The sequence below is a fragment of the Balaenoptera borealis genome (genome assembly GCF_965194805.1).
Source record: "Balaenoptera borealis genome assembly, chromosome: 11".
In the NCBI taxonomy this organism is placed as follows: Eukaryota; Metazoa; Chordata; class Mammalia; order Artiodactyla; family Balaenopteridae; genus Balaenoptera; species Balaenoptera borealis.
In genome coordinates, this window is record NC_138868.1 from 103005135 (window position 1) to 103031895 (window position 26761).

Sequence of the window (26761 nt, forward strand, 5' to 3'; positions counted from 1 at the left end):
AAGTCTTATGTTCATGAAATAAGCTAGAATTAGTTTTACTTACATGGATTAAATAGTTTTGTCTGCTCAGGGAATTCATGAAATAAGCTAGAATTAGTTTTACTTACATGGATTAAATAGTTTTGTCTGCTCAGGGAATTCTCAAGTCCAAAGTACATCTGATGATATTACTCCCATGCTCTCAAGCCTTTTGTGTCTACTCATTAACTTTAGAATAAAATAAACTTTTAAATATGTATATAATAATTTGTATAATCTGGCTGTATCTAAATGTCCAGCCTCAGTGTCCATCTAATTTCCCTGTCAGTTTAGAATTACCAAGCTATTTGTCATTTCTCCAAAGAAGCGATATCAAAATTTGGTGCCTTTGGAGATGCTGTTCCAAGTCTCTGAAATGCAATTCAGTCCTATTTCATCTGTCAAAATTCCTCGGCAAAAAGTCTGATCTGATTCCCACAAGAAGACATAGATTATGTTTCCTTTGTGCTCTAATTTTAGATTATAAATATGTTAATGTTACACAGGTTACATTATACTGTGTTCTCTAAGCTCCTTGGGAGGCAGGGCTATATTTCTGATTTCTATGTAATATTTCATGTATGCTGGGTTCACAGAAGGAATTCAGCAATTGAAGGTAGGTGAATTGCCCACACATTATTAAATAGTACAGATGTTGGCATAATTTAGTATATTTCAAAATTTTAACATGGTTAAATAAAAAATTATACATAGGGTAAAACTGAGTAGAAAAACAGCATACAAATATGATAATTTCAAACATACAATGAAATATAGTTCACACAAGAGGAAAAAAACTAATAAACACAGATGGTTAACCTATTAATTTTTTTTAATATAGCAGTGTGACACTACGATACCGTTTACATCTATTCAATTAAAAAAATAATATTAAAGAATTAAACTACATATTAACAAGCTACAGAACTCGGTGGCTTCTGGTAAGTAACCTTTATTGATTCATCTACAGGTAATCTTTATTGATTCATCTATTCATTAAACAAGTGTTTTTTGAGTATCAATTCTATATTTTGCATAGTGACAGGAGCTAGGCTTACAAGTCAGATAAGACATTGATACTGCCCTGAAGAAGGTTATTGCAATGATACACAAATATGCAGGATTTGAAGAGAGCATTGAAGAGGGATATTCATTTCAAAATGGGGGATATATCAGGAAAATCTTCCAATGAGGAAAGAAACCTTAAATTAAATGTTAAGCAGAGAATAAGAATTAGCTCCACAAATCAAATAGTGAAGAGATAAAGACAGCAGGATTAGCAGTAGCACAGAGGAATAAATAAAACAGCAAGATTCATTCATGGGATAAAACATATTGGTGCATCCTTTAGAAAAACAATTTTATAATACAAATCAAGATTAATGTGTTCATATGCAGTTGACTCTTGAAAAACACAGGTTTGAACTGCCCATGTCCACTTATATGTGGTTTTTCTTCAATAAACACATACTAAGGTACTACATGCCCCGAGGCTGATTGAATCAGATGATGTGGCATGAAGAACATTGAAGACTGACTGTAAAATCATACCTGGATTTTCAACTGCTTGGGGGTTGGCACCCCTAACCTCTGTCCTAGGGTCACTGTACTTTGGTCCAGTAAGTAGAATCTTGAGAAATCATCATACCAAAATGATGATTTCCAAAGGAAAATACTATATAGTGCTAGTTCACCTCAAATGGCAACAAGAAAAGGAAACAGCTTAAATGTCCAGTCACAGATAACATGTTAGGTGAATTCTAGCATAGTAACTTAGTATAATATTATATGGCTCTCAAAATTATCAACTATTAAAATTCTGTAGCAGCATGAGAAAAGGATTACAAAATAATGTAAGATTAAAAAGGGCAAAACACTACATTTAGCTTACCAGGTCATTAAGGAAGTCTCTTATGTTTTGGACTTTATCTTCTATTTCTTTGATCGAGTTGTCTATCCTCACATCAATTTCACATTACACTGATTATGGTGGCTTTGTAGAGAATCTGAGTCGAGCGGTCTGTTTTTCAACATTGTTTAGTCTGCTCTAGGTCCTTTATAATACCATATTTCAAAATCAGCTCATCAAATTCTGTTTTTTTAAAAAAGAAATGTTTGCTAGGATAATTATTTTGGCTTAGAAGATATAGGTGAATTTGCAGAATTAAGCATCCTAACTTACTGAACCTTCAAATTCACAGGCATGGAATATCCCTGTACTTATTTATGTTGTCTTTAATTATTCCCAATGTTTTTAAATAGTTGTTATCATTGAGATCTTGCATTTATTTTCTTAAATTTATTTTGAAGTACTTGATGTGTTTTGATGCTATTATAAATATAATTTATTTTAACATTTTCTAATTGTTTTATGCTGTTATATAGACACAGATTTGATCCTTGTATAATGACATTATGTCCTGTGCCTTTTCTAAATGTATGTATTAGGTGTCATATTTGCTTTGCGGATACCTTAGGACTTTCTAATCAGTAAATCATGTCATCAGCAAATAAATATATGTTTATTTCTCTCCAACTTTATGCCCTCTTCCCCTTTTTATTGCCTTATTGAACTGACTAGGACCTCTGGTGCAATTTTGAATAAAATTACCAAAGAAAACAACAGCCTTCCCAATTTTAGGGGAACATTCTTCAATATTTCACTAAGTATTATGTTATATTCCTGAATCTATACAGATGACATTTTTTTTCTCCTTATTCTCTTAACCTCTTGAATCATTTTCAAGTGTTAAATCAAACTAACATTCGTGGATAAATCCCACTTTGTCACATTGTATTATCCTTTTGTATATTATGGCATTCTACTTGCTAATGTACTTTTAACGACTTAAGCTTCTTAATTTTTGTTTCTTGTAATTTCTTTGTCAGGTTTTGGAATCAGGGTTATACTTTTACTTCATAAAATAATTTGGTATGTATTCTCTCCTGTTCTATTTTGTAAAATGGTGTTTATATTTACATTATTTCTTAGAAGTTTTATGAAACTTTTTGTGCCCTGACCTTCCTTTGCTGCAGGTTTTTAAAAATATTTTAAATTCAATGCATTTAATGACCAGTGGACTAATGGGATTTGCTATTTCATTTTGTGTCAGTTTTTAAAAGTTGTGCTTTTAAATAAATTTTTTAATTTTTAACTTATTTTATATTGGAGTATAGTTGATTAACAATACTGTTAGTTTCACGTGTACAGTAGTGATTCAGTTATACATATGCATGTATCTATTCTTTTTCAAATTCTTTTCCCATTTAGGTTGTTAACATAGTATGAAGCTGAGTTCCCTGTGCTATACAGTAGGTCCTTGTTGGTTATCCATTTTAAATATAGCAGTGTGTACATGTCAATCCCAAAGAAATTTTTTAAATGTATAAATTTTGCTAAATTGTTGAATTTATTGGAAAAAACAAAATAGAAAGCTAAATACTTCTGCTCATCAAAATCACTGTTAGAAGATTCTTATTCTGGTTCAGATGGGCAAGCACACTCCATCTGATTTCTCAAAATGAATGCATGGAGTTGGTAACTGAGGACTCTGAAAAGTAAATAGTAGCAGGGAGTTTGGGGAGAGAAACTGGGACCCAAAGCAGTGAATTTCCTGTTTTGTTTTTTTCCTCTCAGTGTCCTTCAGTCTGGATTCAAAGGCAGATTAAAACCCCAAATCACACCATTTGCAGACAGAAAGATCTCTTAGAGATGCACCTTCTGATCTGAGGAGTGAGAAAGGGGGCCCCAGGGGTCAGAGAGGGTGGGAAGTCCCTGGACTTTTCTGGTGTGTGTGTGTGTGTGTGTGTGTGTGTGTGTGTGTGTGTGTGTGTTTTCATTCTCTCCTACTCCCCTGTCCTCAGGAGATGTTGAGGCAGCAGCAATGGTGGCAGTGACAGTCAGGGCAGTGGCAGACAGGCAAGTGCATAAAACTCTGAGGAAGGGGAATTGTAATTTCGAATAGGTAGGAGTGATTCGATTGCATTTTTCCCTATCCTGTCTTTCTTCTGCTTGTCCCTGAGGGCAGACACCATCACTGAAAACTACAGCAAAGTAGGAAAACTAAATTCCCAGCTTTCTAACTGGAAAATGAGTAGGTGGACCTAAAAGTGTAGTTTTCTAAGAGGGTAGATAACTAAAAGAAGGCAATCCAGTAAAGTTTGTATGTGAAATCTCTGGGCTTATCCCTAGGCTGTACAAGCAGGGATCTGACCATAAGCAGCTGAACTGTGGGGTACACTGCCCAGGTTCCAGACTTCATGAGGCGGCCCACATGCAGAACAGACCCAAATAGCACAGCAGATGCTTCCAGAACTGAACTGACATTAGAAACATAACCCACAGAAGGCAAGCCTAGACTTGTGACAACTTGTATGGAAAAAGACCAACTTTATGAATTACCAAAATTTACCCATGAAGCAAAAGGCAACCTGAACATTTATTAAAGAAATTATAATAACAATTTTTAAAAAACCTTTCACAAAAGGTAACTCTAAGCCCAACTGTGGAAAAAAGATTGCTAATATTTACTGAATTTTATCTTTTTCATGTTTAAAACCGGACTCACAATTCATACCAAATCTTCACAGGGATTCACTAAAATTAGATAATACATGAGAATGTGTTTCTATAAATGGCAAAGTTCTATACAAATGAGGGGAAACAGTGACTGAGCAGCCCATCACCACATACAGCCTTTGAAGAAGCAGAACTAACTCAGAGCCTGGGAGTATGTAGTATTTATGTCAAGTCAGGAATAATTTATTCCTTCCTGTCACAGACAGACCTATTCCTGAACATAATGACTCAGTATGTACAGGATGGTAGAGGTCAGCCTGTGGCCTGATGTTAACATGAAATGCAAACTCTTGGCTACTCCAGCTGGGCAAACACCCAACTAAAACAGAATAACAGAGAATGAAAAAGTCTGCTTTCTACCCATAACAAGGAAGTGAGTGGGTCCAGGAGCAAGAAAGTGATCTATAGATAGTGATCTATATCACTATGAAGGGATATTCTAAGGTTTGTTCTAGGTGTAGAAATTAGATGGCTACAATGGAACTGAATGTAAATCATCCTTCAAGAACAGAAAAGGAGTCAAAATAAAGACATCATTGTTGCATAATGATAGGAACTGAGAATAATTTAGACTCAGTTTAAATACTCCTTTCCTGATTTGAACTCATACCCTGAGAGGATTAAAGCCTGTGAGTCTATGACTAATACATTCCAGATTTAATTTTCCTCAATGATTAACTGTTTTAGCATCCTCTAAGAATTCAAGTAGACTATACAACTTTATAATAAATCTCACAGTTCCTAGTCTCCTGAGAAGCCGAGGCAAAGCCCTGCAGTGAGCTCTTTGAAGCACAGGCCTTGCAGATGAATCGTGGATTTCCAGGAAGAGTTCATTTTCAGTCACAGGAAATAACAGAGTTCAGACTGTTGTGGTAAAGACCACAGAGCAGGGATGATGGAAGGTGAAAAAAAATCCTGGAAGCACAAAACCAAGAAGAAGCCATCAGTCAGCCTGTTGTCTCTAGGCAGAAATGAAAATGAAATCATTAACTATAACCTTTCCAAGTTTTCCAAAAAAGACATTGATACTCTTTGTTAGTCACCTAGACCATGTGTTATAGTCCTTAAATGTATAATATAATCCCTTCTTCTGCAGATTCCAATTTTCCTAAAGCTTGAAATAAACAGAAAGAGCCTTGGAGCTAATAAGTTCATTCTTCTATGTCCATAGCATATACAATAAAGAATATAATAAATAAAGAAGACAGAGCCAGACTGAGACTCTGGATTTTTTCCCCTTATTCTTGGGATCATTCTGCAAAGTTTTGAACAAGGGGGTGGTTGGCTTGGCTATGCTCCTGCCTAGGCTGGTTCACCAGGCTTTGGAAGGCTCCTGTGGGCTGTACACTTCCTATTGCAAGCATCTACCCTTTCTTGTTGATCTATTATTTGTGAAGAATACAGCTTTTAATACCTCATGTGTGAAACTCTTAAGCCCACCTAAGAGTTAACAGAAAATCATGGATCAGCATTATTCTCTAGATATCAACTTATACTGTTCAAGAAAAAGAATGCCTGGAAACCATCAAGCTGTCAGTTGACATCTGTAAGAACTATCCTGACTCACCTTCACTGATCATTGTTTCTATGACTCCTGTTAGTGAAACTCAATTAGAAGAATGCCACAACGCATAATATGGATTTCAAAGTCAATCAGAGTTTTCTGTGTTCATAGTCAGAGACCTTAGCATAAAGAGACCTCAATAAATACTCTGTTTCAGACCTTTATTAAACAGATTTTTTTAAAAAACAAAGCAGAAAAAAAAAACCGCTGTGCCTGAGTAAATATTCTTAATTATTTAAAATTTCCTCTCTGATAATTCCAGTATTCCTATCATATCTGAGTTGGGTTCTCATGTTTGCTTGATGTCTTCAGAATGTTCTTTACCTTTCCATTTGACATGTCTTGTGACTTTTTTTAAAACATCTTATGGAGTATAATTGCTTTACAATGTTGTGTTACTGTCTGCTGTATAACAAAGTGAACCAGCTATATGTATACATATATCCCCATATCCCCCTGCCTTGTGTCTCCCTCCACCCTCCTGATCCCATGCCTCTAGGTGGTCACAAAGCACCGAACTGATCTTCCTGTGCTATGCGGCTGCTTCCCACTAGCTATCTATTTTACATTTGGTAGTGTATATATGTCCATGCCACTCTCTCACTTCGTCCCAGCTTACCCTTCCCCCTCCCCGTGTCCTCAAGTCCATTCTCTACATCTGCGTCTTTATTACTGTCCTGCCCCTAAGTTCTTCAGAACCATTTTTTATTTTTAGATTCCATATATATGTGTAGGCATACAGTATTTGTTTTTCTCTTTCTGACTTACTCCACTCTGTATGACAGACTCTAGGTCCATCCACCTCACTACAAATAACTCAGTTTCATTTCTTTTTTTGGCTGAGTAATATTCCATTCTATATATGTGCCACATCTTCTTTATCCATTCATCTGTCAGGGACACTTAAAAGCTTTTGCACAGCAAAGGAAACCATAAACAAGACGAAAAGACAACCCTCAGAATGGGAGAAAATATTTGCAAATGAATCAACAGACAAAGGATTAATCTCCAAAATATATAAACAGCTCATGCAGCTCAATATTAAAAAAACAAACAGCCCAATCTAAAAACGGGCAGAAGACCTAAATAGACATTTCTCTAAAGAAGACATACAGATGGCCAAGAAGCACATGGAAATCTTCTCAACATCACTAATTAGAGAAATGCAAATCAAAACTACAATGAGGTATCACCTCACACCAGTTAGAATGGGCAGCATCAGAAAATCTACAAACAACAAATGCTGGAGAGGGTGTGGAGAAAAGGGAACCCTCTTGCACTGTTGGTGGGAATGTAAATTGATAGAGCCACTATGGAGAACAGTATGGAGGTTCCTTAAAAAACTAAAAATAGAATTACCATATGATCCAGCAATCCCACTCCTGGGCATATACCCAGAAAAAACCATAATTCAAAAAGCCACATGCACCCCAATGTTCACTGCAGCACTATTTACAATAGACAGGTCATGGAAGCAACCTAAATGCCCATTGACAGACGAATGTATAAAGACGATGTGGTACATATATACAATGGAATATTAGCCATAAAAAGGAATGAAATTGGGTCATTTGTTGAGACGTGGATGGATCTAGAGACTGTCATACAGAGTGAAGTAAGTCAGAAAGAGAAAAACAAATATCGTATATTAACGCATATATGTGGAACCTAGAAAAATGGTACAGATGAACTGGTTTGCAGGGCAGAAATAGAGACACAGATGTAGAGAACAAACTTACGGACACCAAGTGGGGAAAGTGGCGGGGTGGTGGGGGTGGTGGTGTGATGAATTGGGCGATTGGGATTGACATGTATACACTGATGTGTATAAAATTGATGACTAATAAGAACCTGCTGTATAAAAATAAATAAATAAAATAAATTTTAAAAAACACCTTTACAGACAAGCAAAAGCTAAGAGAATTCAGCACCACCAAACCAGCTTTACAACAAATGCTAAAGGAAGTTCTCTAGGCAGGAAACACAAGAGAAGGAAAAGACCTACAATAACAAACCCAAAACAATTAAGAAAATGGTAAAAGGAACATACATATCGATAATTACCATAAATGTAACTGGATTAATAAATGCTCCAACCAAAAGACATAGACTGGCTGAATGGATACAAAAACAAGACCCGTATATATGCTGTCTACAAGAGATCCACTTAAGACCTAGGGACACATACAGACTGAAAGTGAGGGAATGGAAAAAGATATTCCATGCAAATGGAAATCAAAAGAAAGCTGGCATAGCAATACTCATATCAGACAAAATAGACTTTACAACAAAGACTATTACAAGAGACAAAGAACGATACTACCTAATGATCAAGGGATCAATCCAAAAAGAATATATAACAATTGTAAATATATAGGCACCCAACATAGGAGCACCTCAATCCATAAGGCAAATACTAACAGCCACAAAAGGGGAAATCGACAGAAACACAATCATAGTAGGGGACTTTAACACCCCACTTTCACCAATGGACAGATCATCCAAAATGAAAATAAATAAGGAAACACAAGCTTTAAATGATACATTAAACAAGATGGACTTAATTAATATTTATAGGACATTCCATCCAAAAACAACAGAATACACATTCTTCTCAAGTGCTCATGGAACATTCTCCACGATAGATCATATCTTGGGTTACAAATCAAGCCTTGGTAAATTTAAGAAAATTGAAATCGTTTCAAGTATCTTTTCTGACCACAACACTATGGACTACATATCAATTACAGGAAAAAATCTGTAAAAAATACAAACACATGGAGGCTAAACAATACACTACTTAATAACCAAGAGATCACTGAGGAAATCAAAGAGGAAATCAAAAAATACCTAGAAACAAATGACAGTGAAAACACAATGACCCAAAACCTATGGGATGCAGCAAAAGCAGTTCTAAGAGGGAATTTTATAGCAATACAGTCCTACCTTAAGAAACAAGAAATATCTCAAATACACACTTAACCTTACACCTAAAGCAATTAGAGAAAGAAGAACAAAAAAAACCCCAAAGTTAGCCGGAGGAAAGAAATCATAAAGATCAGATCAGAAATAAATGAAAAAGAAATGAAGGAAACGATAGCAAAGATCAATAAAACTAAAAGCTGGTTCTTTGAGAAGATAAACAAAATTGATAAACCATTAGCCAGACTCATCAAGAAAAAAAAGGGAGAAAAATCAATAGAATTAGAAATGAAAAAGGAGAAGTAACAACTGACACTGCAGGAATACAAAGGATCATGAGAGATTACTACAAGCAACTATATGCCAATAAAATGGACAACCTGGAAGAAATGGACAAGTTCTTAGAAATGCACAACCTTCCGAGACTGAACCAGGAAGAAATAGAAAATATGAACAGACAAATCACAAGCAATGAAATTGAAACTGTGATTAAAAATCTTCCAACAAACAAAAGCCCAGGACCAGACGGCTTCACAGCTGAATTCTATCAAACATTTAGAGAGGAGCTAACATCTATCCTTCTCAAACTCTTCCAAAATATAGCAGAATGAGGAACACTCCCAAACTCATTCTATGAAGCCACCATCACCCTGATACCAAAACCAGACAAAGATGTCACAAAGAAAAAGCTACAGGCCCATATCACTGATGAACATAGATGCAAAAATCCTCAACAAAATACTAGCAAACAGAATCCAACAGCACATTAAAAGGATCATACACCATGATCAAGTGGGGTTTATCCCAGGAATGCAAGGATTCTTCAATATACGCAAATCAATCAATGTGATACACCATATTAACAAATTGAAGGAGAAAAACCATATGATCATCTCAATAGATGCAGAGAAAGCTTTTGACAAAATTCAACACCCATTTATGATAAAAACCCTCCAGAAAGTGGGCATAGAGGGAACTTTCCTCAACATAATAAAGGCCATATATGACACACCCACAGCCAACATCGTCCTCAATGGTGAAAAACTGAAACCATTTCCACTAAGATCATGAACAAGACAAGGTTGCCCACTGTCACCACTATTATTCAACATAGTTTTGGAAGTTTTAGCCACAGCAATCAGAGAAGAAAAAGAAATAAAAGGAATCCAAATCGGAGAAGAAGAAGTAAAGCGGTCACTGTTTGCAGATGACATGATACTATACATAGAGAACCCTAAAGATGCTACCAGAAAACTTCTAGAGCTAATCAATGAATATGGTAAAGTTGCAGGATACAAAATTAATGCACAGAAATCTCTTGCATTCCTATACACTAATGATGAAAAATCTGAAAGTGAAATTAAGAAAACACTCCTATTTACCACTGCAACAAAAAGAATAAAATATCTAGGAATAAACCTACTTAAGGAGACAAAACACCTGTATGCAGAAAATTATAAGACACTGATGAAAGAAATCAAAGATGATATAAATAGGTGGAGAGGTATACCATGTTGTTGGATTTGAAGAATCAACATTGTGAGAATGACTATACAACCCAAAGCAATCTACAGATTCAATGCAATCCCTATCAAACTACCACTGGCATTTTTCACAGAACTAGAACAAAAAATTTCACAATTTGTATGGAAACACAAAAGACCCCTAATAGCCAAAGCAATCTTGAGAAAGAAAAACGGAGCTGGAGGAATCAGGCTCCCTGACTTCAGACTATACTACAAAGCTACAGTAATCAAGACAGTATGGTATTGGCACAAAAGCAGGTACATTTTTCTAGTTAGGTACCAGAGCCTTGTAGAATATCCCTCTGCCACAGTGATCATGGCTGAGGAAAACTCCCACTTTCAAGCTCATTCAGAAACAACGCTCCAGGAGCTCTCTCTGTCCCTTCACAATTCTTTCTTTCATTCCATTTCTTTGTGAGATGAACAGTGGATTCAAAAACTGGGCTCTGCATCATTAGCTGTGCGATCTTGATCAAGTCACATAACTATTTCCTTGTCTATAAAACAGGATGAGGAGACTTATCTTTTAATAGGATTTGTAAAATGTGGCACATATTATGGAGTACAGATTTTCCTTCTGAGAGACAAAAGGGAGGAGTCAAATTACCATGTTGAAAGAGTAAATCCCAGTAGGACAAGCTTTTGCCATATATTTTTGTTTGTGTTTTGAAAGCAGGAAATAAATCTTCCTTTGCAAAGGGGAACCCCTGTTTTGCGGTTAGACAAAGAATCCTGACATTACATGTGACAATTTATTCTGTAGACAAAAATACTATTGGTTAATTTTTAATCACAGTCACAATCCACAGATATGTAGACAAGTTAATAACAATTTCAATTCCATTTCTGACAAAATATCAGTTGACCAATACCATAAACAGAGGCATTTGTTATTGGTGTGGATTGTGAAAGGCGAGCAGAATAGTGTAGCTGATACATTCCCAAGCATTCTCAAGAATAAAGAACCTTAGTTCAACAAAGTATTCAATTGCTATATATATGCATACTGAAAATCTAGAATAAGAGTCATTAATAAAAGAACTCTGAAAAATTCTGGAAATATTTACAAGTTTACCATACCCACAATTTTTGTCATTCCTTCTCTGTTTTATGAAATTGTAAGTAATAAATCATTGAAACAGGAAAGGATGCTGTGTAATGAAACCAAGAAAGAAAAAAATTGGTTAGACAGCATACCCCTCCATGGCTTACCTTGTATGGGAATGACACAAGAAAAGAAGTAAGTAGTGTTATCTTTAGATGGGAAAGGTTATTGGCCCATTGTCTCCAACTGGTATAGGGTTACTTAGGGCTGAGAATGACCCTCTAGTCCAAGAATAGGCCCATGGGGTTACATCATGCGGCAAGAAAAGAAAAGAAATTAGAGAAGAAATCCTGCCAAGAAGAATTTAGAAAGACAAATGAAGAAAAAAAAAAAAAAAAGAATAGTAGGAAGAAGATAAAGTGGAGCAGGAAGAGAAGGAAAAGACACAAAAGTGGAGGTATAAATGGTTCAGCTCAGTTTGTAATTCTCTTCAGGGTTTTCTTCAGAGCAATTTTGACATCCTTGTTCCTGAGGCTATAAATGGGAGGGTTCAACATGGGTACTACATTGGCGTAAAACACTGAGAAAAATTCCCCCTGACCCACAGACCCAGCAAATGATGGCTTGACATGAATGAGCAGCCCAAATCTATAGAATAGACCAACTGTTATGTGGGAGCCACGGTGCTGAAGGCTTTGGAGCAACCTTTATCTGATGGTATGTGAAGGATATTGAAAAGAATCAAGGTATAAGAAACAGAGATAATGAAGCTAGATACCATGACAACTATGCCCACAACAACAGAAACCACAAGCTCATTGGCATAGGTGCTGCTGCAGGAGAGCTGGAGGAGGTGGAAGATGTCACACAGATAATAGTTGATGATGTTGGAATCACAAAAGATCAGCCTGATCATATACCCTGTATGGACCACAGCACTGGCAAACCCCATCACATATGAACCAGACATCAGCAGAGAACAGACCTGAGGGGACATGGTGATTGTGTACAGCAATGGCTTACAGATGGACACATAGCAATCACAGGCCATGGCTGTCTACACATAGCACTCAGAGTTGACAAAAAAGCAGAAGAAAAATAGCTGAGACATGCATCCTGTAAAGGAGATGATCTTCTTCTCTGAAATAAATCTCATTAGCATTTTGGGGGTAAAGACACATGAGTAACAGAGATCAATAAAGGACAGATTAAAGAGGAAAAAATACATGGGGGTGTGAAGGAGTGAATTTAGACAAATTAGATTCATCAAGCACAAACTGCCTACCACAGTGACCATGTAGTTCACCAGAAACAGGAAAAACAAGAGCAGTTGGAGTTCAGGTTGGTCTATGAATCCCATAAGGATAAACTCAGTCACAGGGGAGGCATTTTCCATAGCCATTCATTGCACAATTTTGATCTGCAGGAACAGGGGTAGAAACTGACATTAACAATGGACTTTTCTTCTTTGTTTTCCAAGGGAGAGCTGGATCTGCCGGTTTATAATCTCAGTTTTATAAAGACATACATTAAGACATCCAAAAAGCAAGACTTATGATTATTTCTGATGATTCCTCATTTTCTCCTTTCTACCCTTACTACTGTTGTTTGTCTCTGTTCAGAAAGCATGCTGGTAGACTCCCAGTGTCTCTGCATGTCATTTTCTCCGTTCTCCCCTGTGTCCGTTAAGGATCAGGGCTGAAAAGAGCAATTAAACAGATAGTGTTCCCCACAACCATTGATTTATGTAGTTTGGGGTCTGAAAAGAAAAGAGGGGGTTGATTCAACCCTCACCTTCTTTTTCCTAAATGGCTCACTGCCATTGAACCTTAAGGCTCCTTCTGCCCTACAGTCCTGAGAGGGTCGAAGTTTCTGACAATGAAGGAGGCAATATCTGCCAGCACGGTCCTCAGTCTTTGACTTGCTAAAAGAGGTATGCTGGGGAACAAGCCATAATTTCTATTTGAGAATTTACCCAGAAGGTCTTCTTCACTTGCAAGGAGGAAAGCAACCTTATATGAGCTCCAAAACAATCAGTTGATTCAAATGAGATTCTATTCCATGCCCTATAGTTCTGGGAAAATTGGAAGCACAGAAAATTATTCTCTCCCTCATGATTTCCTTTCAAGTTAAATGAGCCCACTGAGGGTAGAAATTACTGAGTTTGTGTTTCCATCCTGTATCATAGATCCTTGGAGACACAATGTTCTACTCAGTTTATAATTTCACAGTGAGAATTCTTAACCCCCAATGCAGAAAAATGGGTGCCCCTTTTGTACTTTCTTCATCATCTCCTGGTGTCTATGCACAGTTCTAAAAAAGGAACATCTGGGGCATGATCACTTGCCTTTACTAGCACTTTCCTAGAGCCTCTGGGATTGCATTAGTGAAACAGTGTATCATAGCTTTAGCACTGTCCATGCTTATGGATTTCACCTCTGTAAAGACGTGTTGTAGCAAAATGGTTAAAAGAACAGGCCCCTCAAGTCAGACTTAGTTTAAATCTGGATGTTAAACTTCTTAATTGTAAGACTGTAGACAATCATATAACCTCTCTGATCCCTGCATATTTTTATATACTTATCCCTATGTATATCTATAAAATGAGGCTAGCAAAAGAGCTATCTCATAGGGCTGTTTTGTGGATTAAATTAGTTAAGTCACCCAAAGTTTATTAGGAACATGCCTGACATATAATAGAAGCCTGAGAAGTGTTCCCATTGCTATTAATCCATATTCATTATAGCAAGATTTCTCAACTTAGCACTAATGGTATTTTGAAGTGGATAATTCTTTGTTGTGTTCTGTGTATTATAGGATAGATCACATGCTAGGGCACAAAACAAGTTTCAACAAATTTTAGAGGACAGAACTTATATCAAGCATTTTTCCAACCACATGGTATAAAACTAAAAATCAATTACAGAAAGAAAAATGGGGAAAACACAAACGTGGAGACTAAACAACATGCTACTAAAAAAGCAATTGGTCAATGAAGAAATCAAAGAGTAAATCAGAAAATACTTTGAAACAAATGAAAATGGAAACAACACAATCCAAAATCTATGGGATGCAGCAAAAGCAGTTCTAAGAGGGAAGTTTATAGTGATACAAGCCTTCCTCAAGAAAGAAGAAAAATCTCAAGTAAACAACCTAATCTACCACCTAAAAGAATTAGAATAAGAAGAAGTAAGAAAGCCCAAAGTCCAGGAGAAGGAAGGAAATAATAAAGTTCAGAGAGGAAATAAATAGAGATAGAAAAAATAACACAAAAGATCAAGGAAACAAAGAGCTAGTTTTTGAAAAGATTAAAAAAAAATGATAAACCACTAGCCAAGCTCACCAGGAAGAAAATATAGAAAACCCAAATAAACAAAATAAGAAAAGAAAGAAGAGAAAGAACAACTGATACCACAGAGATACAAAAAAATCGTAAGAGAATGTTACAAACAGTTATATGCCAACAAATTGGACAACCTAAAAGTAATGGACAAATTTCAAGAAACATACGACCTTCCAAGACAGAATCAAGAAGAAACAGGCAATTTGAACTGACCAATCACTAGTAGTGAAATTGAATTTGCAATTAAATGTCTCCCAGGGGGGAAAAAAAAAAAAAAAGCCCATGACTGAACAGCTTTACAGGGGAATTCTACCAAAAATATGAAGAAGAAATAATACCTATCCTTCTCAAACTGTTCCAAAAAATGAAGAGGACAGAACATTCCCAAACTCATTCTACAGGGCCACCATTACCCTGATACCAAAATCAGGCAAAGACACTACAAAAAAGGGAAGGTAGAGGCCAATATCTCTGACACATATAGACGCAAAAATCCTCAACAAAATATTAGCAAACCAAATCCAACAATATATAAAAAGGATCATACACCATGATCAAGTTGGATTTATTCTACAGTCACAAGGATGGTTCAGCATTCACAAATCAATCAATGTGATAAACCACATTAAGAAAAGGAAGAATAAACATCACAATCATCTCAATAGACAGAAAAAACATTGGACAAAATTCAACATCCAGTCATGATAAAAAACACTTAGCAAAGTGGGTATTGAGGGAACATATCTCAACATAATAAAGGCCATTTATGACGAATCCACATCTAACATCATACTCAATGGTGAAAAGCTGAGAACCATACAAGGATGCCAGTCTTGCAACTTCTATTTAACACAGAATTGGAAGTCCTAGCCACAGCAATCACACAAGAAAAGGAAATAAGAGGTATCCTAATTCGAAGGGAAGAAGTAAAATTGCCACTATTTGCAGATGACATGATACTTTATATAGAAAACGCTAAAGTTTCCACCCCAAAGCTATTAGAATAAATGAATTCAGCAATGTTGTGGGATACAAGATAAACATACAGAAATCTGTTGAGTTTCCATACACAAATAATGAAGTATCAGAAAAAGAAAGTAAAAAATAAATCCCATTTAAAATAGTTTCAAAAAGAATAAAATACATAGGAATAAACTAAACCAAAGAGGTGAAAGACCTATAATCTGGAAAATATAAAACACTGATAAAGGAAACTGAATATGATACAAAGAAATGAAATGATATCCCATGCTCTTGGGTTCAAAAAATTAATGTTGTTAAAATGGCCATACCACCCAAAGCAATCTAAAGATTTAATGCAATCCCTAACAAAATACCCATGATATTTTTCACAGAACTAGAACAATTAATCCTAAAATTCACATAGAACCAAAAAAGACCCCAAACTGCCAAAGCAATCTTGAGAAAAAAAGAACAAAGCTGGATGTATTACCCTACCAGACTTCAGACTATACTACAAAGCTACAGTAATCAAAACAGAGTGGTGCCTGAACAAAACCAGACACACAGATCAATGAAACAGAATAGAGATCCCAGAAAAAAACCCCACACATTTATTGTCAATTAATCTACAACAAAGAAGTGAAGAATACACGGTGAAGAAACGACATTCTTTTCAACAAGTGATGCTGGGAAAACTGGACAGCTACTTGTAAAACAATGGGATGATAACATTTCCTGACCATATACAAAAATAAACTGAAAATGGATGAAAGACCTAAATGTAAGACATGAAACCATAAAACTCCTAGAAGAAAACATAAGCAGCACACTCTTTGACATAAATTGTAGGAATATTTTTTTACATCTGTCACCTATGGTAAATGAAATAAAAGCAAACAGAAACAAACAGGACCTAATTAAACTTAAAAGCTTTTGCATAGCAAAGGAAACCATCAACAAAATGAAAAGACAACATATTGAATGAGAGAAAATATTTATAAATAATATGACTGATAATGGGTTAATATCCAACATATGTAAACAGATCACACAACTCAATATCAAAAAAACACAAACAACACAAGTTAAAAATGGATAGAAGACCTGAATAGACATTTTTCAAAAGGAGGCATATAGATGGCCAACAGACACATGAAAAGATGCTCAACATCGCTAACTGTCAGGGAAGTGCAAATCAAAACAACAAGATAGTGCCTCACAGCTGTCAGAGTGGCTATTATCAAAACTCTACAAATAACAAATGTTGGAGAAGATGTGGAGAAAAGAGAACACTTGTACACTGTTTGTGGGAGTGTAAATTGGTGCAGCCACCATGGAAAACAGTAAGGAGTTTCCTCAAAAAAACTAAAAAATAGATCTACCATATGATCCAGCATTTCCACTGTTGCAGGTATATCTGGGAAAAAAACAAAAACACTAATTTAAAAAGATACCTATGCCCCAATGTTTGTAGCAGCACTATTTACAATTGCCAAGATATGGAAGCAACCCAAAGGCCCATTGACAGACGAATGGATAAAGATATGATAGATAGATAGATAGACAGGTAAAGATGGAATATTACTCAGCCATAAAAATATTGAAATTCTGCCATTTGCAGCAACATGAATGGACCTAGTGAAATAAGTCAGACAGAGAAAAACAAATACTGTATTATATCACTTATATATGGAATCTAAAAAAATAATACAAATGAATGTATATGCAAAACAGAAACATGCTCACAGATATAGAAAACAAACTAGTAGTTACCAAAGGGGAGAGGGAAGGAGGGAGGGGCAGATTACGTGTATGGGACTAAGACTTAAAAACTACTATGTATAAAATAAATAATCAGCAAGGATATATTGTACAGTGCAGTGAAATATAGCCATTATTTTGTAATAACTTTAAATGGAGTATAATCTATAAAAATATTGAATCACTATGTTGTACAAATGAAACTAATATGATAGTATAAATCAACTATACTTGTTATAAAGGAAACATAAATCTTAAGTGTATGGCTCAATGAATTTTACCTATATATATGCCCATGTAAAATATACTTCAAGATACACATTTCCTAGAAAGGTTCCCTTGTTCCCCTTCTCAGTCAATACCCACCCCCTCCCCAGAGGTAACCACTATTCTTACTTCTTGCCCTCCAAATACATCTGACATTCTAAATATACAAACAGAAAAGCACTGGAGAAATAGGGAAATTAGAGAAAACAGCATCTACTTTATATCTGTTCATTATCTTATTGGAGAGACAAGGTGTTATGGTCAAGTGTTGAAATACTAAACCCCCCAAAGGTGATGATATTGGGAGATGGGGCCTTAGGAGGTACTTAAGTCATGAAGATGGAATCCTCATAATTGGGATTAGTACCTTATAAAAGACATCTCACAGAAATCACTAGCCCCTTCCACCTTGTGAGCATATAATGAGAAGGCAGCGACCCAGAAAAGTGCCCTCACCCGTTTATGCTGGTACCCTGGTCTTGGACTTCCAACCTCCAGAACTGTGAGAAATAAATTTCTGTTGTTTATAAGTCATTGAGTCTGTGGTATTTTGTTATAGCAGCCTGAATGGACAGAGATACAGGTTTAAATAAGCACAAAAAATGTTGAAAAAAATATAGTTTATTATCATTAATATACACCTTTTTTCATGATAAATCCCATTAGATAAGTAAAACAATGTCTAACATATTTCTCCTAACTTAATGTGCAGTATTTTCCTTTAAAGTGATAAATAACAAACTATGCAGTAAGAGCTATGTGCTCTTTTTTAAAATATTTGATGTCATTGTAGATAATAACAAATGCAAGTTTTATAATAAACCAGTCAGCCCCCTTGCTAGGATCCTAAGTTACATATGTATTATTCCTTTAATGGTACTTTGTTAACACCATCTTTGGCAATAAGAGGTGGAGCTACATGTATTCTGTTCAATATTAAATGAACTGGGCTGATAGAGGCTCTCAAAAACAGGTGGTACATGGTATAGATTTTGCCATTCTCAAAGGGAATAAGAAAGGGCAAAATATAAAAAGAAAGTTGATAAGAAATATAGAACAAAAGGAAAAGATCAGAGAATCTGATGATACTTCAAGCTATATACTAGTTTGTATTAAGACATTTTATTGAATCCTGTTCCCTATACCAGCAAGAGTATCGACAAGAATGAGAATATTTCTACAGTATTTGGCACTTCTGTGTTTAGATGAGTAAGATATAATTTTAACTTTCTGTGATTTATGATTCACCATATTTGTCCAGATTAGGAATAACTCAGAAGATGGAAGTAAGAAAAAATTATTTTTAAAAAGGTCAGCATATTTATTCCTTTTATAAACATGTTGTTAGTTATTTAGTAAACTGATATGAGGTGCAGGAGATACAGAGGCCAAATATGAGACAAGATCAGCAATGAGGGAAGTGATAAGTCTATACCACATATAAAAAAATCTGTAGAAGCAACATGGTGATAAATACACTCTTCTTGAAAGACACCAGTAAAAATTAATAAAAAGTTGAATTTCTTTACAATATCGCTGATTCAAATTAGAACATGGTTCTCCTCTGGATTTTTAAACAGGGATTTCCTCAGTGTAACTTTGATATCCTTGTTTCTCAAAGTGTAAATCAAAGGATTGACCATGGGCACCACATTAGTATAGAAAACAGAAGAAATTTTTTTCAGGTCCATAGATCCAGGAGAAGAATATTTAAGGTATATGAATGCTGCTGAACCAAAAAAAAGAGAAAGAGCAATGATGTGGGAGCTACAGGTGCTGAAGGCTTTCGATCTTCCCTGAGCGGATTTGATATGAAGAATGCTAGTAAGGATGAAGATGTAAGAAACTAGGATGGTGAAACTGGGTACTGTGATATTAATACCCACAACAATGAGAACTACCACCTCACTGACATAAGTGCTGGTACAAGAGAGTTGGAGGAGTGGGAGGATGTCACACAAGTAGTGGTTGATTATATTAACATTGCAGAAGGTTAGTCTAAGCATGCACCCTGTGTGGGCAGAGGCTCCAGTAAACCCCATCACATACGCAGCCAAAGATAGCACCAAACAGACCTTATGGAACATGGTGACCTTATACAGCAATGGAGTACAGATGGCCACATAGCGATCACAGGCCATTGAGGTCAACATATAGCACTCAGAGATGACAAAAAAGAGAAAGAAAAACAGCTGAGTCATGCACCCAACATAGGAGATGATATTCTTCCTGAATACAAAGTTCATCAGCATCTGGGGGGTGAAAACAGAGGAGCAACAGAGATCAATGAAGGTTAGGATGAAGACTAAATAGTACACGGGGGTGTGGGGGTGAGAATTTAGACCAATAAGAATGATCGAGCCCAGGTTGCCCACCATGGTGACAATGTAGATCGTTAGAAACAGGTAAAAGAGGGACTGCTGGAGCTCTGGATGGTCTGTTAATCCAGAAGAATAAATTCAGTCACTAAGGAGTCATTTCTAGCCAGCATTCTCAACTTCGGAAATCTGTGAGAATAGAAGAAAACTACATTAATAGGGAACCCAGCTCTGTCCTTACAGACTCTCTTTTATATGAGCTTTACAAGAAAGAGACTCAGACTGGCAGAAATCATGTCTTCCTTTGCTTCATAGGGTCTGTAAGTACTTCAACACACACCCCTCAACATTTAAATCACTGTCTTTTGTTGCATGAGCTGCATGGAACAAACAACGGCTTTATCTTTACTAGAAGACAGAGGGATGGGGTAGCTGAGGAACAAGCCTACTTGTTGATGGGCTTTGGTGGTGGGGTTGTATCCCCATCTCTCCATCCTATTCATCTGACCAGTCACTTTTTAGTTCCTACTCATGTTTCCATCACTCTACTAGGTATCTCAGTTCCCCTGTGATGACCTTCAAGAAAGAGAGAACTCCCACAGGGCAGAGACCATAACCATATTCTGCTTCCTAGAAGGGAGTTGCTAAGAGTCTCTCGGATTTTCCGGTACTTTACTACAAGATTCCATGAAGTCAGTAATTGATAACAGGTACGGAGGAGAGCCTTGGTGGCCTAAACTTTATACTTAACCATATACTGCATTGTTTCCACACATTCTCCTCCTCTATTCCATCCTAGCTGAATATAGAATGAATAAAGGAAGTTGGATGTGCTTTCCCAGGTTTTGTAGGATGGCATGAAAGCGAAATAAATTAATTTGGGTGCTGATTAAATTAGCTGTTGTTAGTGAATATATATCAAGCTGTATACTTACTATGACATGTAAACTTGTACAGTACATATATTTCGACAAAAATATTTTTTTTTCACACACACTGTATTTTATTTTTACAAGAAATAAACTGACACCAAGCATTGTAAATGGATGACCACAACAAAAGCAACAATGATTGCAATTACCAAACATGAAACACACTCATACTATGTCATAATATTGACATTCAGTCCAGTAATCCTCCACTGTAACAGCTCCTTTACTTTGCTGTGAAAATTGATTTGTATATTTTTTGCCTCTGAGTCCTTGTGGGATTTTTTTTTTTTTATTCAAACAGAAAGTCACAAAAATTATAATCATCCTCATCAGTTCACTCAGTCCCATGTAATTTTTTTTTCATCTTGATCTTTTGTTAGCACTTTTATGAATTCATCAGTTTTCCATTAGAGTTCTGAAAATGCTTATTCATTCAGTTCAGCAGTATAGTCAGTTACCAGAAACCTGTACTTGTCAGAGTCTTTTCCATGAATTCCTTGAAGATGAAACCCTTTTATAGGAACATTTTTGCGAAAACATCAGAGTACACCCAGAACTGTCTGTAAATGACAAAAGACTTAAAAATGACCACGGTTAAAGATTTGATGAAAGTTCATAATAATGCAATTGACAAGGAAATTTAGTTATTTCTGAGATATACATTTTAAAGTAATAACTAGAATTATGACTTATAACATTATACAAGAGCATATAAGAGTTTTAGAAATTTCATGTAAGGTCTGAAACATTTATATTAACATATTTCCATACAAATAACTCTGGCAACCATAGACACTACAGAATTAAACATAGCCAAAATCCTAGCCAGGATACCAAAAATTCTCACCCTAATAGCCATTAACTAAGTTGTTAGTACCTGAGACAGCACATTCTCTTTCAACAAAATACTACAAGACAAAGAAACAGTCTAAAGAGATAATGCAAGCCACAGAACCAGACTCAGATAAGAATGAGATGTGGAAGTTATTGAACAGGAAATTAAAATGACTATAATGAATATGTTAAGGACTCTAAGGGAAAAATAGACAACGTGTAAGAATCGATGGGTAAACAGAGAGATGGAAAACTCTAACAAAAACTATCAAAAGAAAGTGCTAGAAATAAAAGGCACAGTAACATAAATGAAGCATTCCTTCTACGTGCTCATCAAAACCCAACACAGCTTAGAAAAAGAACCAGTGGCTTGAAGATCAGGCAACTGAAACTTCCCAAAATCAAATCCAAAGAGAAAAAAAGTGTAAAATAGAACATTCAAAAACTCTGAAACAACTTCAAAAGTGAAAAAATATGCATAATTGGAATATCAGAAGGTGAGAGTGAACAGCTGATCCTCCTCTTCCTTACATTTTCTTGAGAAGTGATTTATATAACTAAGTTAATTTACACATTTAAATCATTTACATTTCTTTTTTGATTTCTTACTATTATCTCCATAGCATTATATGTTTGCCCTTATGAGGATTTGGCATCAATAACTAACACAGATTTCATTCAGGAGAACACCCTTTTACTCAAAGTCTTACTCAGTGCAACTTGGACATCTCTGTTCCTCAAACTGTAAATGAAAAGATTCATCATTGGCCCCACAATGGTGTAAAAAACTGTGGATACTTTATCTCGATTCAGAGACCCAGCAGGAAAAGGCTTCAGATACATGAATGCTGATGATCCAAAGAAAAGAGAAACCAGAATTATGTGAGAGCTGCAGGTACTGAAGGCTTTGGACCTGCCCTCTGTAGTACAGATGCCGAGGATGTTGGAGAGGATCAAGGTATAAGAAATGGAGATGGTGAGACTGGGCCCTATGACACTGACGCCCACCACAATGAAAACCACCAGCTCATTGATGGAGGTGCTTGTGCAGGAGAGCTGGAGGAGAAGAGGAATGTCACACATGTAATGATCGGTGATGTAGCCATCATAGAAGGAGAGTCTCAGCATGCACCCAGTGTGGGCCATGGTACCCACAAGCCCCATCGCGTATGCACCCACCATCTGCGTGAGGCAGACCTGATGGGACATGGAGACCCTGTAAAGCAGGGGCTTACAGAAGGCCACATATCGATCATAGGCCATTGACGTCAAAATACAGCACTTTTCAATAACAAAGAAGGAGAAGAAACAGAGCTGAACCATGCACTCTGCTTAAGAGATGACGTTTTGGTTTACAAAACTCATCAGCATTTTAGGGGTAATGACAGAGGAGTAGCAGAGATCAATGAAGAAAAAGTTGAAGAGAAAGTAGTACATGGGAGTGTGCAGGTGAGGGTTCAAACCGATCAGAATAATCAAGCCAATGTTCCCCACCATGGTGACCAGATATATTCCTAAGAAAATGAGAAAGAGAGGCAGCTGGAGTTCTGGCTATTGTGTTAAACCCAGCAGGATAAACTCAGTCACTGAAGAGTCGTTCCCTGGGGCCATTCTTCCCTAGGACATATCTGTGGGAACAGGACAAAGGGTAACATTAAAATGAGTACCCAGCTCTCTCCACCCAATCCCACTATAATGAGGTTGAGACCCAGAATAGGAGAATGAACCCAAGCCAACCCTCTGTGTGCCTTTGTTTTCTCCTTTGTGTAAAGGCTGAGGGAATTTTTAAAGATAATATATATCAAAAACACTAACGAGCAAGTTCTACAGGGATAAGATTCAGTAACCCTGTGACCACACATGACTACAGCATCTCTGCTCCACTTCTGCTTTGATAGCTTACCAGGCCCACCTAATGATCAATGACTGTCTCAGCAGAGAGAAGGTGTGTCATTTCAGGGAGTCCTTGGCTTTCTGAGATGAGGTTTGGAAGAATAACATGACAGATAAAATTCAACACTCACCCTTTTACATGGGGGCCTCAATCCTGCTGGATTAACTGAGCTCAGAGAAATAAAGTAACTTCCATCCTCCCAGACCGTCAGACTTCCACAAGCTCTCAGAAAGGTCCTAATGCCTCTCCCTGCTGAATTCAACATAGACTCAGATCAAAGTTGCTAAGCTCAGAGAAAAGAATATAATTTCCATCCTCCCTGAATGTCACAAAGAGGACTTCCACAGACTCTCAGAAAGGTCTCAATGTCTCTCCCTGACTGCATAGACTCAGATCAAAAGGCAGATTTGGGTCAATACAGGAAGTTTTCAAATGCCAAAATCAAGGTCAGCTCACTATGAGAGGCCATTAGGAACCATTCGAGATTTTTACTTCTCTTTTGACACAGGAATGAAATAATCTAAGTGCAAGCTTAGAAAGAGTAATATGGCAATGGCTGGTAGAATGGACTGGCATAAGAGAGACTGGAGGCAAGGTGACTCGCAAGAGGCAATTTCAATAGTCGATGAATGATAAAAATGCCCTGAATTAACAGTGCTACTGTGAGCAATTCAAAGAAACAAACACATGCAAGAGACACTGAAAGGAAAGAGCCATCAGAACTTCTCACAAAGGGGATAGAAGTAGACCAAAAAAATCCCAAAGATATTAGCCTAGGTGCTTGGTTAAATTATGGTGTTAACTACAAACAGAGAGAATTCAGAAAGAATGGAAATATTCATAAACAATGTGCATTCAGTTTTGAACATGGTGATCTTGAGTTGCCATCTGGACAAGCAAGTAGAAGTATACAACCTAAATAAGGCTAAATAACGCTCAAGAGGAAGACCAGAATCTGAGAAAAAGATTTGGGGACCATTTCCACAGAGGTTAAAGCCATGGAATCAGGTGAACTCAATGAGAAAGAATAAAAAGAAAAAGAGCAGAGACGCAAGAAAAACATGTGGGAAATCCCTCATATGGTTTTTACACGTAGGATAGTTGAAAACCTAATCATTACAAAAATGAGTCCCAATTATTATCATCAGACACTTAGAAATTACAAGGGGACTAAAAATTCCTTAGGGCAAACTTGAAATGTGTCTCACAAGATAGACATTCTTGGGCTTAGCCTTGATGAGGACCTTAGAGATTCATTAAAACTATTTTATTTCCTGGAAAATGTTAAGAACTCTTATTTAGGTGATGCAAGAACCAGAAACACTCCCTTTAAGTTTATATTACATCAAATCACATTACAAGAAAAGTTTGTGGCAAGGTACTAAATTAGAATTAAAGGTCATTCTTTCACCTTTAACACAACCAATGTAAATACAGGCAGAGAATGAGTGTAGAGATACTCTGAGCTTATTCTTACATTGCAAAACTAACTCATTACCCTCCTTTCTTCTACCTACATGATGGTCACAGTAGCCTGATTTAGTTATAATGAAATGTGTCAAATAGTTATCCTTTTCACTGATATATACCACGGTATCTTTTGTTAATTCCTGGCTCCTTTTTAAGTAACTCAAGCCTGATATGTTCTAATTTATCAAAGTCAGTGGCAATTTAAGTTTTATACCATATTATCATAAAGATGCAAAAAGTGTAAACCTTTTTTAACTAAATAGAATTTTAATTTGCAGTATTATGTCACCCTGAGCTAAGCTGCTGCAAGCATCTGGAATCACTGGCTAATAATATATTTTTAAATGTAAATATATAATGGAAAGCGTTAAATCTGCAAGTGTCAGGAAGAAAATGGGAAGGCAAGATCTAATTCAGCAGATCTGGGGTGAGGTCCTAGATTCTGGTTTGTTTGTTGTTTGTTTGTTTTTGAAAGGTGTAAAGTCTGTGTCTAAATTCATGTTTTTGCAAATGGACATCTGATTTTTCTAGCATCATTTGTGAAGAAGACTACCATTATTCCATTGATTGCCTTTGCTCTTTTGTCAAAGATCAGTTGACTATATTTTGTAGGTCAACTTCAGGTTCTCTCTTCTGATCCATTGTCTTTTCTTTCATCACTACCACACTGACTTGATTACTGTAGTTTTATAGTGAGTCCTGAAGTTGGACAGTATCTGTCCTACAACTTTGTTCTCCTTCAGTATTGTATTTGATATTTTGGGTCTTTTCCCTTTCCACATAAACTTTAGAATCAGTTTGTTGATATCCACAAAAACTTGCTGGGATTTTGATTGGGATCACATTGACGATATAGATGAAGTTAAGAAGAACTGACAACTTAACATAATTGAGTCTTCTAATCCACAAACATGGAGTATATTTCCATTTATTTAGATTTTTTATTACTTTTATTAGAGTTTTGTTGTTTTCCACATATGGATCCTTTATATATTTTGTTAGACTTATAACTAAGTATTTCTTCTTTTTGGAGGGTAGGGTTGGGGTGACAATATGAATAGTATTGAGTTTTTCATTACAAATTCCAATCATCCGGTGCCTGGTATATAGGAAAGCTATTAACCTTTGTATGTTAACTTTGTATCCTGTGACTCTCCTCTAGCTACTTATTAGTTCCAAGAGGTTTTTTTGTTCATTTGTTTAGTAGTTGTTGCTGTCAATTTTGAGGGACTGTCTACAGAGACAATCATGTCATCTGAGAACACAGACAATTGTATTTCTTTTTTTCCAATATGTATTTAAAAATGGTTTAAAGTTATCATTCC

At 36.2% G+C, this 26761-nt stretch overlaps 3 protein-coding genes and 2 pseudogenes across 5 annotated transcripts in view; all 5 read right to left on the minus strand.

Annotated features, from left to right (window-relative positions):
* Nucleotides 1-26761, minus strand: part of TMEM225 (transmembrane protein 225) — a 193825-nt gene that overhangs the window by 46514 nt on the left and 120550 nt on the right. The window lies entirely within an intron of this gene.
* LOC309604861 (olfactory receptor 8B8-like) overlaps nucleotides 955-26761 on the minus strand; it is a 153634-nt pseudogene continuing 127827 nt past the window's right edge. The window contains exon 2 of the transcript XR_014249655.1: nucleotides 955-7186. The product of XR_014249655.1 is annotated as an olfactory receptor 8B8-like (transcript). The remainder of the gene's footprint in view (nucleotides 7187-26761) is intronic.
* Nucleotides 7180-15192, minus strand: LOC309604853 (olfactory receptor 8C8-like). The gene is given in 3 exon segments (XM_082339843.1): nucleotides 7180-12336; nucleotides 12339-12711; nucleotides 12715-15192. Coding segments are annotated over 3 exon segments (924 nt in total). The 5' UTR covers nucleotides 13057-15192; the 3' UTR covers nucleotides 7180-12127.
* On the minus strand, nucleotides 15190-20499 carry LOC309604850 (olfactory receptor 8B3-like). The gene is given in 2 exon segments (XM_082339841.1): nucleotides 15190-20440; nucleotides 20443-20499. Coding segments are annotated over 2 exon segments (948 nt in total). The 5' UTR covers nucleotides 20480-20499; the 3' UTR covers nucleotides 15190-19529.
* On the minus strand, nucleotides 22751-23683 carry LOC309604852 (olfactory receptor 8B3-like; annotated as a pseudogene). The gene has a single exon. The product of its transcript is annotated as an olfactory receptor 8B3-like (transcript).